This window comes from Oreochromis niloticus, linkage group LG11, assembly GCF_001858045.2.
Source record: "Oreochromis niloticus isolate F11D_XX linkage group LG11, O_niloticus_UMD_NMBU, whole genome shotgun sequence".
NCBI classification, from domain to species: domain Eukaryota; kingdom Metazoa; phylum Chordata; class Actinopteri; order Cichliformes; family Cichlidae; genus Oreochromis; species Oreochromis niloticus.
In genome coordinates, this window is record NC_031976.2 from 772,691 (window position 1) to 787,463 (window position 14,773).

The 14,773-nt window shown below is 44.3% G+C and overlaps 1 protein-coding gene across 5 annotated transcripts in view; it reads left to right on the forward strand.

The window, feature by feature from the left end:
* grik2 (glutamate receptor, ionotropic, kainate 2) overlaps positions 1-14,773 on the forward strand; it is a 318,702-nt gene that overhangs the window by 227,232 nt on the left and 76,697 nt on the right. For all 5 annotated transcript variants that reach the window (XM_019354545.2, XM_025911373.1, XM_005459403.4 and 2 more), the window contains exon 12: positions 800-1,023. In XM_019354545.2, the coding sequence (XP_019210090.1) occupies positions 800-1,023 (224 nt within the window). The remainder of the gene's footprint in view (positions 1-799; positions 1,024-14,773) is intronic.

Consider the following 14,773-nt stretch of genomic DNA (forward strand, 5'->3'; position numbering starts at 1 on the left):
AGTTTTTCATTGATTTGCAGTTAAACTTCAGGTACACAGAAACTATGGGACCAAAATATTTTCTAGAACATAACAGAGCCCCCAGTTTTGTCTTCCTGTTGTGTTTGATTGTTGTTTGTTGTTCTTTTTTTAATAGTGTGAATGGATTCACAGATTCATGTAATCATAGACTTCCATCTATCAGCTGTGAGCTCAGTCTATTTATCCTTAAGTGGCAACCTTCATAACACAAAAAGGATATATCTTTGAGGAATGAGCTACTTGACCTTGCTGTGGATGTTTAGAATTTAGAGTCACAATGCAGCCTGAGATTTATGAACTGTCAACACCAACATAGCTTTCACCTAAGATGTCGTGGCGTGATTTTCCTGTCTGTCTCTGTAGCACATTTGCTGTATAAGAATGGTTTTCAAATAAGTAAATATAATATAATATATGTAAACTTTGGAAACAGGCATTAATATTTTGATTAAAAAAATAAATAAATAACAATATTTTTATAAGTGTCCTCACATCCACTGGGTCTTTATTTTGTCTACACTGACACAAGGAGGAAGCAGACAGAGGAAATAATTGAATGTTTTGATTTAGTTTCCAGAAAGCAAAAAGTGAATTTAATTATGGAGGTGTTCTTGATGGCTGGAAAGATAAAGAGGGTTTTAAATTTCTAGCTAAGTGCCTCAAGACAGACTCTGTAGTGTGTAAAGAGCTTGTTTGCTTAATTTGATTGCCTCTAAGTTCCTCCCGCACCCATAACTTATAGCCTATTCCTCTTTCCTTTTATGTTTCCTATTGACAGAAAGCTGATCTTGCAGTGGCTCCCCTCACCATCACATATGTGCGCGAGAAGGTTATCGACTTCTCCAAGCCCTTCATGACGCTGGGTATAAGTATACTGTACCGCAAGCCCAACGGGACCAACCCTGGGGTCTTCTCCTTCCTCAACCCCCTCTCACCTGATATCTGGATGTATATTCTGCTGGCTTACTTGGGTGTCAGTTGTGTGCTGTTTGTCATAGCCAGGTAACATGTTACTAAAGTGATTCAAATGATTGTAGCTTCACACACAGTCACACACATGGTTAGCTACAACTGCTCAGTGTTGTCTCACTAATGAGATCATTTCTATAATTAGAGAATCATGAGCACGCTTGTCACTTAGAAGGAGTGCTCACAATAATCATTGGTCAAAGTTTAGACTTGACATCATTGCTGTGTAATGTGTTTAATACAGTTTATCCAGCGAGGATCATATCAGTGCTGGTACACGGGTAGCACTGTTAGACATTTGTAACAAAATGTTTTCTTTCACACTGTCATTTAATGTGGCTGCTAGTCTATAAGTGCCCTGGTTCTGCACACACTGATGCCAGTACATAAGTTTCAAACACACACAGAACCACTTCAGAAAGAGATGCTGTACATTGATCAGCCTGTGTGCATGTGTCTCAGAGGGTGGCAAAGAGATTGTGCATTCATATATGTGGATATGTGTGATGTGTCGAGCTAGATGTGAAGGCTGCTGCCCTCTCCCACCTTTCCCTCACTGTCCCCAGTGTCTCACAGATCATGCAGTATTTACTTTTCTCTTAATTCCTTCACCTTGCTTCAAATGTGACAATTTCTTCACTAGTTTTTCTCATATTTTCCAGTTACAACCCATAATAGTTTCAGTCAAATCTGATGACAAGCTCATCTGTAGTTTCTCTGCTGCCTGTGCGCCATTGCTGAATATGTAAAAATCAACAGCTAGTTTCATCTTTTCTAACCAGACAGAGATCCCAGGTGTTGTTCCTGTGATCTCTGTCCAGAAGATCTGCTGGAGCCACTCACCCAGTTTGGGGGTCAATGAACCGACTACTCCAACCACTGTTGCCTTCACCCTCCACATCTTCTCATGCTCTTCTCTCAGACCTTGGTACTTCTGGAGCTTCTTGTATTCCTTTTTCCTGATGGTGCTATCACTTGGTATAGCTACATGGATGTGGTGGATGTGGTGATACATGATCTTTGTTTCGGCCTTCTTCCTTCCACTTAGGGTACAGTCCCGAGGTGCTGAATATGGGGTGAAACCCTCCGTACATGGTAAGGAGCTTCCTTGTCTTAGCGCTTCTATCTCCTCTTTTGTCCAGCTTATTATCCCAGGAGAATATCTGATGGCTGGCAGGTTGTAGGGCTTGACAGCCCAGATCTTGTTCTTCCCATTCAGCTGACTCCTCAGGCTTTCCTAGCAGCCTCTTCTTGGCACCCATTTGCCTGTGGGATTCCCAGTTACTTGAAGCTGTCCTTGATATCTGCAATGTTGGATTCTGGTAGTGCAATTCCCTCGGTCCAGACTACTTTCCTTATTTGAGTTACCATCGGATTACATTTCTCCACTCCAAATGATATTCAGATTGCTCCTTTCCGTAGTCGGTATCCGCAGCCAGTGTTGTAAATTATCTCACTCAGGGGGTTCGAGCCTATGCAGAACAGCAGTGGGGACAGAGCATCTCCTTGGCTTGAACTGGCTTGAAGTTGGCCTCCAGTGCTGTTGTTGTTGAACTTGCTGAATAACAGTTTAAGAACTTTCTGGATTGTTACAAATTCTGAAATTGTATTTATGATACAGAATACTTAATAATTCGTGGATTATCTTTTATAATTGAACGCTTGAAAATTAGCATAACTGTCAAAGCCTGATGTGAACCCAGTGCAGGCTGCAGTCCTTTGGTCTCTTCTCCTAAGTGCTCTACTTGATGAATGTCTTAAAAATTGATTTAGTGACTTCTGTTTTAAGGCAAGTTTATCTTTAACAACGCTGTGCAGCTCTACCTGATTTAGTAGTTGTAATTCAGGCACACATGTAAGTTAACTAATAATCTATGACATACAAGTGACATATGATACTCATGCAGCAGATAATTTAGGACTACTTAACACAATAATACATGCAGTGGGATCACTGGCATATCATTTTCAAATCCTTGTAATGCATTACTTAAATTCTTCTGTTTTTGCATGACATAAATTGGCAGTAGCTCAGGTTTAAAGAAGGATTGCTCATGATATATTAAATTTGTGTTACAACCCAATATCACGGCAAAGCGTGTATTAGACATGCTGGTCCACCATGCAGTCGTCAGGCTCTCTTATGCATGAAATGCACACGCATGCTTAAGTTGCAGTAAGCTGCAGCACCAGCAGAGGGAGATATTTTATTTCAAGCCAACATGAAATAGTCATGGGAAATGTTTAAAGAGACATTATTAACACATTTCTATGTAAATACATATCAGTGTCTTTACATGTAAATGTAGTGTGTATTTGTTTAAGCAGATTCTTTTAAAAGCTAAAGTAGGTCAATGTTCTTTGAAGGTTCACCAGTTTGATCTGGTTGATTTTCCTTGTGGTTGCTATTTGGAGCCAGGTGAAGTAAAAAGAGAAAGGGAAGTTTGTGTTAACTGTAAAACTTTTGGGAGACACACCAGCCTTCTTGCACCTTGTTCCATGACCCAACAGTTTTACCGTTAATAAACGTGTTTTCCAATGTTACTGGCGTTATGATCACACAAGAGAATATAAAGCAGCAACTGTCATCTAAGTTGGCTCAGAATATGCACCTATCTGTATTTATTATTACAGTAAGCATGTGCTTGGTAAGTGTATAAATGTCCCCCTCACTTTATTCCATCTTTTCTCCCGTATACACAACTGCATGCTGGGCTACAGCTGGATGGTTTGGCTGTAGACTGTAGGACATACGAGTCTTACAAAATTTTGTGAAATGGGAAATTGAAAAGAAATATTGTGTAGAGTGAACAGAAAATGTTGGGAATGTGTCCCAATTATGTGAAAAAAATACATGTTTATTATATACTATTAATTATTATGTTAGTTCTTTTATTGTAATAGATCAGCCACAACATTATAATTGGTGAAAGGTAAAGATCATTATTCATTTATTCAAAAATAAATACATAAACAAATTCTTGACAAAACTAGCCTTACCCAGATAATATAATACAGAATGGCAACAGACACCCCGTGAGGGAAACATGGCCGGGTTAAGCTGGATAAGCTGCCAAGCAAAACTCTACATCCCTCCCTGTGCATCTCTGCTGCATCCTTCCTTATGCACTACCGTAGTACAGAAAAGAGCAGAGAAGACATAAATAGAAACAGATATGATATATCATTAGTCAGATACAGCTAGACTTGTAGTCAAGACCGCCTAAACCAAGACCAAGACAGACCGAGTCAAGACCAAGACAAAGTTGAGACGAGACCGAGACAAAAAAGTCTTTAAACTGCAGCCAGATGCTGCTTCATTTACGGGTGTCAGGCATATTTATGTGTTTTTGCGATGCACTCGCACAGCCCTCCTCACCGCTGTCTACTGTCTCACTCACTGAGAGGACAGACGCACGCTCCACTTGACTGTTGCGTCTCTCACCCTCTCTGTTTTTCACATAATGATATTATCCTATATCCTCGCATGTGATTGGCCACAATATGGAGGGATTGGAGCACAGCTGAGCCACTGTGTGAGAGCTGAGCAGGGAAAGGAAATTAAGTGAGGAGCCGGCTCTCGCTCAATGGGAGTCGACTCGTCCGATTCACTACAAAGCGCTCTCTAAGCACGGCTCTTAGAGCTGATGCTTTTGCGCATGACACATTATCGAAAGTTACGTTGTGTGTCATGGATACTGTTGACTCCAAATCTCCCGACCACTATGTTGATCTGAGACAGCAAGACCAAGACAAGACCATGACCACGCAAGACTGGTCTCAAGACATCCAACTCTACATACAGCACAATAAGAGAAGCTGGGTTCGAGGTACAGTTTGCCAGCTGAGCAACCAGAGAGGGCTGGCACTGAGATCAGCTGATCTGCCAGCGTCCTAGTTGGGTTCAACTTTGGGGCCTGCCTGAGTTCATGGGATCCCTAATACATGTAGTTTTAATGCTGTGGTTGATTGGTGTATATGTTGAATGTCTTCTCACCCACTTTCTGCTTTCTGTAGTATATAGCCATTTATATGAGTTTTGTATCCTTTATTTGTTTGAGATTATTTCTTTTTGTGATTTGTGTCTTTACATCAATTCAAGTGGGGTAAGGATACTTTTTGGCTGCACCCCTTTCAGCGGTTAGCTTTTCACATTTGATTTGCCAGAGTTTTGTGCTGGATGCTGTTATTGACTCAATTCCTACGGGGGTAACCATACAAATGAGGTAAATGTCATTTACTTTAGATTCTTACCATAGGATTTGAGAAGACATGTCTTTCCACAAAGAATGATCCACTTGGTCTAAGTAGCTCACAGACCTTGTGTTGAAACCATTCAAACAGGGAATAGTGAAAAGGGAAAACCTTATTGGAATTATATCCATAATATTGTCCTTACTGATGTTTTTAATTGGTACTATAAAATTAATATTTGGTACTATAAAAACTGAAGCAAACAGAATTGCACCACATTGTCTCCCTTCTGTAGCTCATTGAACTTTGAGAACCTTGCATTAGTTGTGAATGATGATGGAAAATGTAAATTGACTGGTGCTTGTGGTCATTTAGCTGTTAAATGATGAGATGACACTCATTTCAGTCAACATTATAAAACACAGGGTCTTAACAGGCAAATTATTACAAGCAAGACCCACATCTGAGTTTCACTGTGAATATATATTTGTGTGTGTATGTGTGCGCACTTATACATCAAACCAAAGATTCGACTGTTACTTATACTTGAGGCTCAAAATGTGGGTTTAGTGTCAGGTTATGATTAGGTTTAGACTAAGGGTTAGACATTCATGTTGGTGTTTAGGGTAAGCAGCTAGGGAAAGCAATGTCAATTAGATGTCCTCACTCAGATATAAAAAGCAAGTTGTGTGTGTGTGTGTGTGTGTGTGTGGGTGTCTGTGTGTGATTGTGTGTGTGTGTGTGTGTGTGTGTCTGGGTGGGTGTCTGGGTGGGTGTCTGTGTGTGATTGTGTGTGTGTGTGTGTGTGTGTGTGTGTGTGTGGGTGGGTGTCTGTGTGTGCATGTGTTTGTGTGTGTGTGTGTGTGTGTGTGTGAGAGAGAGAGAGAGAGAGAGAGAGAGAGAGGAAGAGAGAGCCTACACATTACATATTTAATGTTGTTTTATTGTGTTTTATTCTGTGTGTCACTGTTTGGTCCAGTGGCTCAAGTATGAGTGCTACACTGCCAAACAGACAGTAATAGGACTGAAATTACAGTTGTAGAAGCAGAGTAGCTTTCTTTTCCAGCTATAGGCTTAATTTACATGAATGCACAGCTGAATTATGACTGTGGTGTTCTGACACCTGCCCTGTTTCCTCCTGTTACATATGTCAGTGTAACGGTTTGTTATCCCCTGTATGTTCATCTTAATGACAGAAAAAACATTTCCACTGCTTCTGGTGCAGGTGATAAAACATATAGTACATTCCTTCTAAATCCCATCTGTTAGCCATTTGTTATATTTTGAAGAACAAAGTTACCAACATCATCAGCATCCTGAGCAAAATGTTTCTGCAGAACAATTACAAACAGAGACATAAAATCATGTGAGCATAATCTGTCTGTATTTTGCAGTAACTATGATTCATGATTTGACTTCTAATTCTTGTCTGTATTTTTCAAAAGACCATACTTCTTCCTGTCACATCAAAGCATAATTGACCAGTCTTTAGTGTTTTCATGATAACATTTAAGTTAATATGTGCTCATATTAAAGTCACTCCTCAGTATCCCACAGTCCTTCTCCTGTATATCATATATATGTATATATATATATATATATATATATATGTACATATAAAAAAAACAGCACGCCCCTGCGGTAGGTTTATCCTTCAAGCTCGGGTCCTCTACCAGAGGCCTGGGAGCTTGAGGGTCCTGCGCAGTATCTTAGCTGTTCCCAGGACTGCGCTCTTCTGGACAGAGATCTCCGATGTTGTTCCCGGGATCTGCTGGACCCACTCGCCTAGCTTGGGAGTCACCGCACCTAGTGCTCCGATTACCACGGGGACCACCGTTACCTTCACCCTCCACATCCTCTCGAGCTCTTCTCTGAGCCCTTGGTATTTCTCCAGCTTCTCGTGTTCCTTCTTCCTGATGTTGCTGTCATTGGGAACCGCTACATCGATCACTACGGCCGTCTTCTTCTGTTTGTCTACCACCACTATGTCCGGTTGGTTAGCCACCACCATTTTGTCCGTCTGTATCTGGAAGTCCCACAGGATCTTAGCTCGGTCATTCTCCACCACCCTTGGGGGCATCTCCCATTTTGACCTCGGGACTTCCAGGTTATACTCGGCACAGATGTTTCTGTATACTATGCCGGCCACTTGGTTATGGCGTTCCAATTCAATTCAATTCAATTCAATTTTATTTATATAGCGCCAAATCACAACAAAAGTCGCCTCAAGGCGCTTTATATTGTACAGTAGATAGCACAATAATAAATACAGAGAAAAACCCAACAATCATATGACCCCCTATGAGCAAGCACTTTGGCGACAGTGGGAAGGAAAAACTCCCTTTTAACAGGAAGAAACCTCCGGCAGAACCAGGCTCAGGGAGCGGCGGCCATCTGCTGCGACCGGTTGGGGTGAAAGAAGGAAAACAGGATGAAAGACATGCTGTGGAAGAGAGACAGAGATTAATAACAGATATGATTCGATGCAGAGAGGTCTATTAGCACATAGTGAGTGAGAAAGGTGACTGGAAGGGAAAAACTCAATGCATCATGGGAATCCCCGGCAGCCTACGTCTATTGCAGCATAACTAAGGGAGGATTCAGGGTCACCTGGTCCAGCCCTAACTATATGCTTTAGCAAAAAATGTATGCCCTGCCTGCTAGCATCTTGCACCCTGCTGTTATGTGCTGGATTGTCTCTGGGGCATCTTTACACAGCCTGCACCTGGGATCTTGCCTGGTGTGATAGACCCCAGCCTCTATGGATCTTGTACTCAGAGCTTGTTCTTGTGCTGCCATGATTAGTGCCTCTGTGCTGTCTTTCAGTCCAGCTTTGTCCAGCCACTGGTAGGATTTCTGGATATCAGCCACCTCCTCTATCTGCCGGTGGTACATACCGTGCAGGGGCCTGTCCTTCCATGATTTTTCCTCACCTTCCTCCTCTTTCTTGGGTTTCTGCTGCCTGAGGTATTCACTGAGCACTCGGTCAGTTGGGGCCATCCTCCCAATGTATTCTTGGATGTTCGTTGTCTCATCCTGGACTGTGGTGCTGACACTCACCAGTCCACGGCCCCCTTCCTTCCGCTTAGCGTACAGCCTCAGGGTGCTGTACGCCACATCCCCATTGAGTTCCTGATGAAGGCTCTTAGGGTCCTGTTGAGCTTGTACAGGTCTAGGCATTCCAGAATCCAGCTGTGGGGCATTGAGTCATAGGCCTTCTTGTAATCAATCCAGGCAGTGCACAGGTTGGTCAGCCTGGTCTTGGAGTCTCGGCTGACTGTTCTGTCTACCAGTAGCTGGTGTTTTGCACCTCTGGTATTCTGGCCAATCCCTTTCTGTGCCCCACTCATGTATTGACCCATGTGCCTGTTCATCTTAGCCGATATGATGCCTGACAGGAGCTTCCACGTGGTGCTGAGGCAGGTTATTGGTCGGTAGTTGGATGGGACCGGTCCCTTCTTGGGGTCCTTGGGGATCAGGACCGTCCGACCTTCAGTTAGCCATTGCGGGTGTCTCTCGTCAACTAGCAGCTGGTTCATTTGTGCTGCCAGACGCTCGTGGAGTGCAGTCAGCTTCTTCAGCCAGTAGGCGTGAACCATGTCAGGCCCTGGTGCTTTCCAGCTCTTCATACTAGAGACCCGTGCTTGGATGTCTGCCACCGTGATGGTTACTGGACCCTGTTCAGGGAGGTTGCTATGGTCTGCCCTCAGATCCACTACCCACTGAGCATTGCCGTTATGGGTTGTGTCCTTCTCCCATATGCTCTTCTTCTTTGCTTGGCAGTTTCCAAGGCCTCAGATATGGACAGCTTGCTGTACTTGTTAGGCCCCTTCTTCATTGTGCCTTTCTGCAACTCCAATAGTTGGCTGACCTCCCTCCGTGCTACCTTGATTTTGGCCTCTCTCTAGCCTCCTTTTCCATGGAGGGTACTGCGCCTTGTGGCTGTTCAACTTGTAGCCAAGCATCTCACTGATCACTGCTGCTGTATTGTAGATCAGCTTGTTAGTCTCACTAATCGTGGCTGTAGGTATCGTCCGTAGTGCTGCATTAACATCATCTAGCAGACCTTCTGAGGGTACTTCACGTAATCCTGGTAACCGGCTATGGGGGGTCCAGGTTTCAAGCTTGACCACGATCCTATCTTTCAGGTCAGTTCCTCTCGCACTTGGGGCTTGGTACCCAATCTCGGGTGGGGGTGATGATATCTCCCCCCTGACCTGGCGTCCTGGCTCCTCCTTGCCGTAGCATTTATGTTGTACCTCGTCAATCTCTATCTGTGAGAGCAGTCTCTTCTTTTGAATGTTGGAACACTGAGCTACTAGTTGTTTCGCCGTCATTGTGGATGTTGGGTATCGAAGAATCCACAGTTCCCTCATCCTATTCATGTAGCCCCTTCCGCCAGGGTTACTTGCGTAGTAGCATTCCAACAACGCCCTGTTTTCGTCTCTTGCCCACCGATGCCTTCTTGTTCCAGTAGCCCACTTCTCGTTAGGGTGCCCTGGTTCCTCAACACCTGATGCCGACCTTGTTGATCCGGGCGACGTCCGAGCCGGCATGCCTTCATATTTATCTGTCTCGCTCATATCTGCGGTAGACTCGCTTAGCATAAGGCTAGCCTATGCTAGACGTCCCAAGGCAAGAATCAAACTTGCGATCCCCTGCTCCAAAGGCGTGTAGTCTAACCACTACGCTACATATATATATATAAAAAAAACAAACACCCAGCACGCCCCTACGGGCGGTTTATCCTTCGAGCTCGGGTCCTCTACCAGAGGCCTGGGAGCTTGAGGGTCCTGCGCAGTATCTTAGCTGTTCCCAGGACTGCGCTCTTCTGGACAGAGATCTCCGATGTTGTTCCCGGGATCTGCTGGACCCACTCGCCTAGCTTGGGAGTCACCGCACCTAGTGCTCCGATTACCACGGGGACCACCGTTACCTTCACCCTCCACATCCTCTCGAGCTCTTCTCTGAGCCCTTGGTATTTCTCCAGCTTCTCGTGTTCCTTCTTCCTGATATTGCTGTCATTCGGAACCGCTACATCGATCACTACGGCCGTCTTCTCCTGTTTGTCTACCACCACTATGTCCGGTTGGTTAGCCACCACCATTTTGTCCGTCTGTATCTGGAAGTCCCACAGGATCTTAGCTCGGTCATTCTCCATCACCCTTGGGGGCATCTCCCATTTTGACCTCGGGACTTCCAGGTTATACTCGGCACAGATGTTCCTGTACACTATGCCGGCCACTTGGTTATGGCGTTCCATGTATGCCTTGCCTGCTAGCATCTTGCACCCTGCTGTTATGTGCTGGATTGTCTCTGGGGCATCTTTACACAGCCTGCACCTGGGGTCTTGCCTGGTGTGATAGACCCCAGCCTCTATGGATCTTGTACTCAGAGCTTGTTCTTGTGCTGCCATGATTAGTGCCTCTGTGCTGTCTTTCAGTCCAGCTTTGTCCAGCCACTGGTAGGATTTCTGGATATCAGCCACCTCCTCTATCTGCCGGTGGTACATACCGTGCAGGGGCCTGTCCTTCCATGATGGTTCCTCGTCTCCCTCCTCTTTCTTGGGTTTCTGCTGCCTGAGGTATTCACTGAGCACTCGGTCAGTTGGGGCCATCTTCCCAATGTATTCTTGGATGTTCGTTGTCTCATCCTGGACTGTGGTGCTGACACTCACCAGTCCTCGGCCCCCTTCCTTCCGCTTAGCGTACAGCCTCAGGGTGCTGGACTTGGGGTGAAACCCTCCATGCATGGTAAGGAGCTTTCTTGTCTTTATGTCAGTGGCTTCTATCTCCTCCTTTGGCCAGCCTATTACCCCAGCAGGGTACCTGATCATGGGCAGGGCGTAGGTGTTGATGGCCCGGATCTTGTTCTTACCGTTCAGCTGACTCCTCAGGACTTTCCTGACCCTCTGCAGGTACTTGGTGGTTGCAGCTTTTCTAGCGGCCTCTTCATGGTTCCTATTCGCCTGCGGGATCCCCAGGTACTTGTAACTGTCCTCTATGTCTGCAATGTTGCCTTCTGGTAGTTCGATCCCCTCAGTTCTGACTACCTTTCCTCTCTTTGTTACCATCCGACTACACTTCTCCAGCCCGAATGACATCCCGATGTCATTGCTGTATAGCCTGGTAGTGTGGATCAGTGAATCGATGTCTCGTTCACTCTTGGCATACAGCTTGATGTCATCCATGTACAGGAGGTGGCTGACAACCGCTCCGTTTCGTAGTCGGTATCCGAAGCCAGTCTTGTTAATGATCTCACTGAGGGGGTTCAGGCCTATGCAGAACAGCAGTGGGGACAGAGCATCTCCTTGGTAGATCCCGCACTTGATGGTGACTTGTGCTATGGGCTTGGAGTTGGCCTCTAGTGTTGTGCGCCACATCCCCATTGAGTTCCTGATGAAGGCTCTTAGGGTCCTGTTGATCTTGTACAGGTCTAGGCATTCCAGTATCCAGCTGTGGGGCATTGAGTCATAGGCCTTCTTGTAATCAATCCAGGCTGTGCACAGGTTGGTCAGTCTGGTCTTGCAGTCTCGGCTGACTGTTCTGTCTACCAGTAGCTGGTGTTTTGCGCCTCTGGTATTCTTGCCAATCCCTTTCTGTGCCCCGCTCATGCATTGACCCATGTGCCCGTTCATCTTAGCCGATATGATGCCTGACAGGAGCTTCCATGTAGTACTGAGGCAGGTTATTGGTCGGTAGTTGGATGGGACCGGTCCCTTCTTGGGGTCCTTGAGGATCAGGACCGTCCGACCTTCAGTTAGCCATTCCGGGTGTCTCTCGTTAACTAGCAGCTGGTTCATTTGTGCTGCCAGACGCTCGTGGAGTGCAGTCAGCTTCTTCAGCCAGTAGGCGTGAACCATGTCGGGCCCTGGTGCTGTCCAACTCTTCATACTGGAGACCCTTTCTTGGATATCTGCCACTGTGATGGTTACTGGACCCTGTTCAGGGAGGTTGCTGTGGTCTGCCCTCAGATCCACTAGCCACTGAGCATTGCCGTTATGGGTTGCGTCCTTCTCCCATATGCTCTTCCAGTATTGCTCCGTCTCCAGCCTTGGTGGTGCTGTTCTCTTATTGTTCCCTTGCCACTGAGAGTACACCTTTGCTGGTTCTGTGGAGAACAGCTGGTTTATTCTCCTGCCTTCTATCTCTCTGGTGTACCTCCTCAAGCGGCTGGCCAAGGCTGTGAGTCTTTGCTTGGCAGTTTCCAAGGCCTCAGGTATGGACAGCTTGCTGTATTTCTTATGCACCTTCTTTGTCATGCCTTTCTGCAACTCCGTTAGTTGGCTGACCTCCCTCCGTGCTACTTTGATCTTGCCCTCTAGCCTCCTTCTCCATTGAGGGTACTGCCCCTTGTGGCTGTTCAACTTGTAGCCAAGCATCTCACTGATCATATATATATATATATATATATATATATATATATATATACACATATATATATAGCCTTAGCTTTGTTTAGTTTGCAGTCCAGCCTTCTGGACTGCAAACTAAACATGATTCTCAAAATTCGTAGAAGAAATATTCTGGGACAAACAGGACAAAAGTGGAACTTCTTGGAAGGGTTGAGTCATGTTTCATCTGCCATGAAGCTAACATTAAAATGACTAGCCATAATTCGCCTGACTTAATGCCATTAAAATCAAGATCACTTGAGTTATGCAGCAGGACAATGATTGCAATGATGGGAAAGACTCATTACCAGTTATCGCAAATGCTTGATTGCAGTTCTTGCTGCCAAGGGAGGCACAACCAATTATAAGATTCATGAGGCAATTAGTTTATCACATGGAGCCAGGTAGACTTGAATAGCTTTTTTCTCTTAATAAATGAAATCATTATTTAAAAAGTGTATTTTGTATTTACTCTGATTATCTTTGGCTAATGTTAAAATGTCTTTAATGATATGAAACATGGAAGTGTGACAAGGAGGCAAATATTTTTCCATAGCACTATATCTAGAGCTTTTCTTTGCTGTTGACCTATACGCACAGCCAATTTAGAATGAGTAATAACTTAGCTTGTGTTTCTATTAAAGGACAAATCCAGAGCACATGGAAAAAACCGACATGACACAGACACAGTAAGATTGAAACTAAGAATTGTAGGGCAATAACAAGAGGGTTACAAAATGGGTCAAATACTTTTAATCCACAAATGCTTTTCATTTTCATGGCAACTTACATAAATGATGAACTCATAGTAACACTCGACATTAGTATTGTCATACATTATCATTGGACTTTATGCAGTAAGACCCTGATGATTAAAGAAAGCACAACATTGTTTCTATGCCACTGCTGAACTCTCCTGTTTTGCTTCATGCTTATCTCTGTGCTAACCTTGCTCAAAGATTAGATGACCTGAGATAATGTAAGGAAAATATAATTGGATCAAAGTGACAGCAAACGGTCTCTATAGTGAGGAACAAGTTCAGCTATGTTCTCTCCTGTAAATGTCATTGCACCCAACCAACAGCAGCAGCCTAACGTGTCATTCACATAATACTAATGACAACTTTGCTTAACCATATTCATAGTGAACTGTGCCTGGCTTTTTGCAACATGATTGGAGCAAATTCACTGAGAAACAGACACAAGGGATTGGGTCACATTGTTGCATCCTCCAAGGTTGCAGTTCAGCTCAACTCAATTTGAATTGAAATTTTACAAGCAGGCTAATCTGGGGAAAATAAGCTGAACAGACAGATTGCTTTAATGCCGAGGATTAAATCAAAAATCAGGCACATTCACAGATCGTTGAGCAATACACAAAACACATATGAAATTCAATACACAATATCCCTCCTAAGTGTTATAGGATTGAAAAGGCACATCGCCACTAACCATAATATAATAGCAACAGTGACTGGTCAGTGTACGGTTATGATGCTGTCATCCATCCAGTCTCTTCAGCCTATCCCAGCTGCCACAGGGCGAGAGGCAGGGTGCACCCTGGACAGGCTGTCGCAGGACTAACACATAAAGACAAACAACCATTCACACTCAGAGTCACACCTCCGCCAATCCTGTTATTATCTAAGCATTATTAACTAATGCTGATAAAATGCTGTCATTTTATCAATAAAGAAACACATCTTCATATGAGTCTTGTATTTCACCCAGAGGATAATGGATTACAACCATGACACACTGAAGTGCAGCAGTTTCATCTACTTTAGTCTCCACAGACATGTAACATCCCCCTCAGAGTTTTTGTTTTTTTACTTCCAGAAAAAGTAAAGCCTCTTACAAAACCTACATTATGCTTTTCCATTTAATAGTTCAAATTACTGTGTGTCTGGCTGAGTCGAGATAGAGGGCTGGTTCCCCCTTTTACTTCAACACAAACCAAATCAGGTCAGGACGCTTAACTGTAGACCAATCAACCTTTACTAATCTAATGTCACTTTTTTTTAACATGAATAAACGAGAACTCTCTTTGCTTGAAGAGTGCTTTGAGTGAGAGGGATCACCAGGGCTGGCGTGGGCATGATGGGAATGAGCCATTTGATCTGCTGAATATTAATGCTCCTTCAAGATTATAAGGATTATTAGTTCTTTTCTCGGCTGGCGATGGAGTTATTTTCA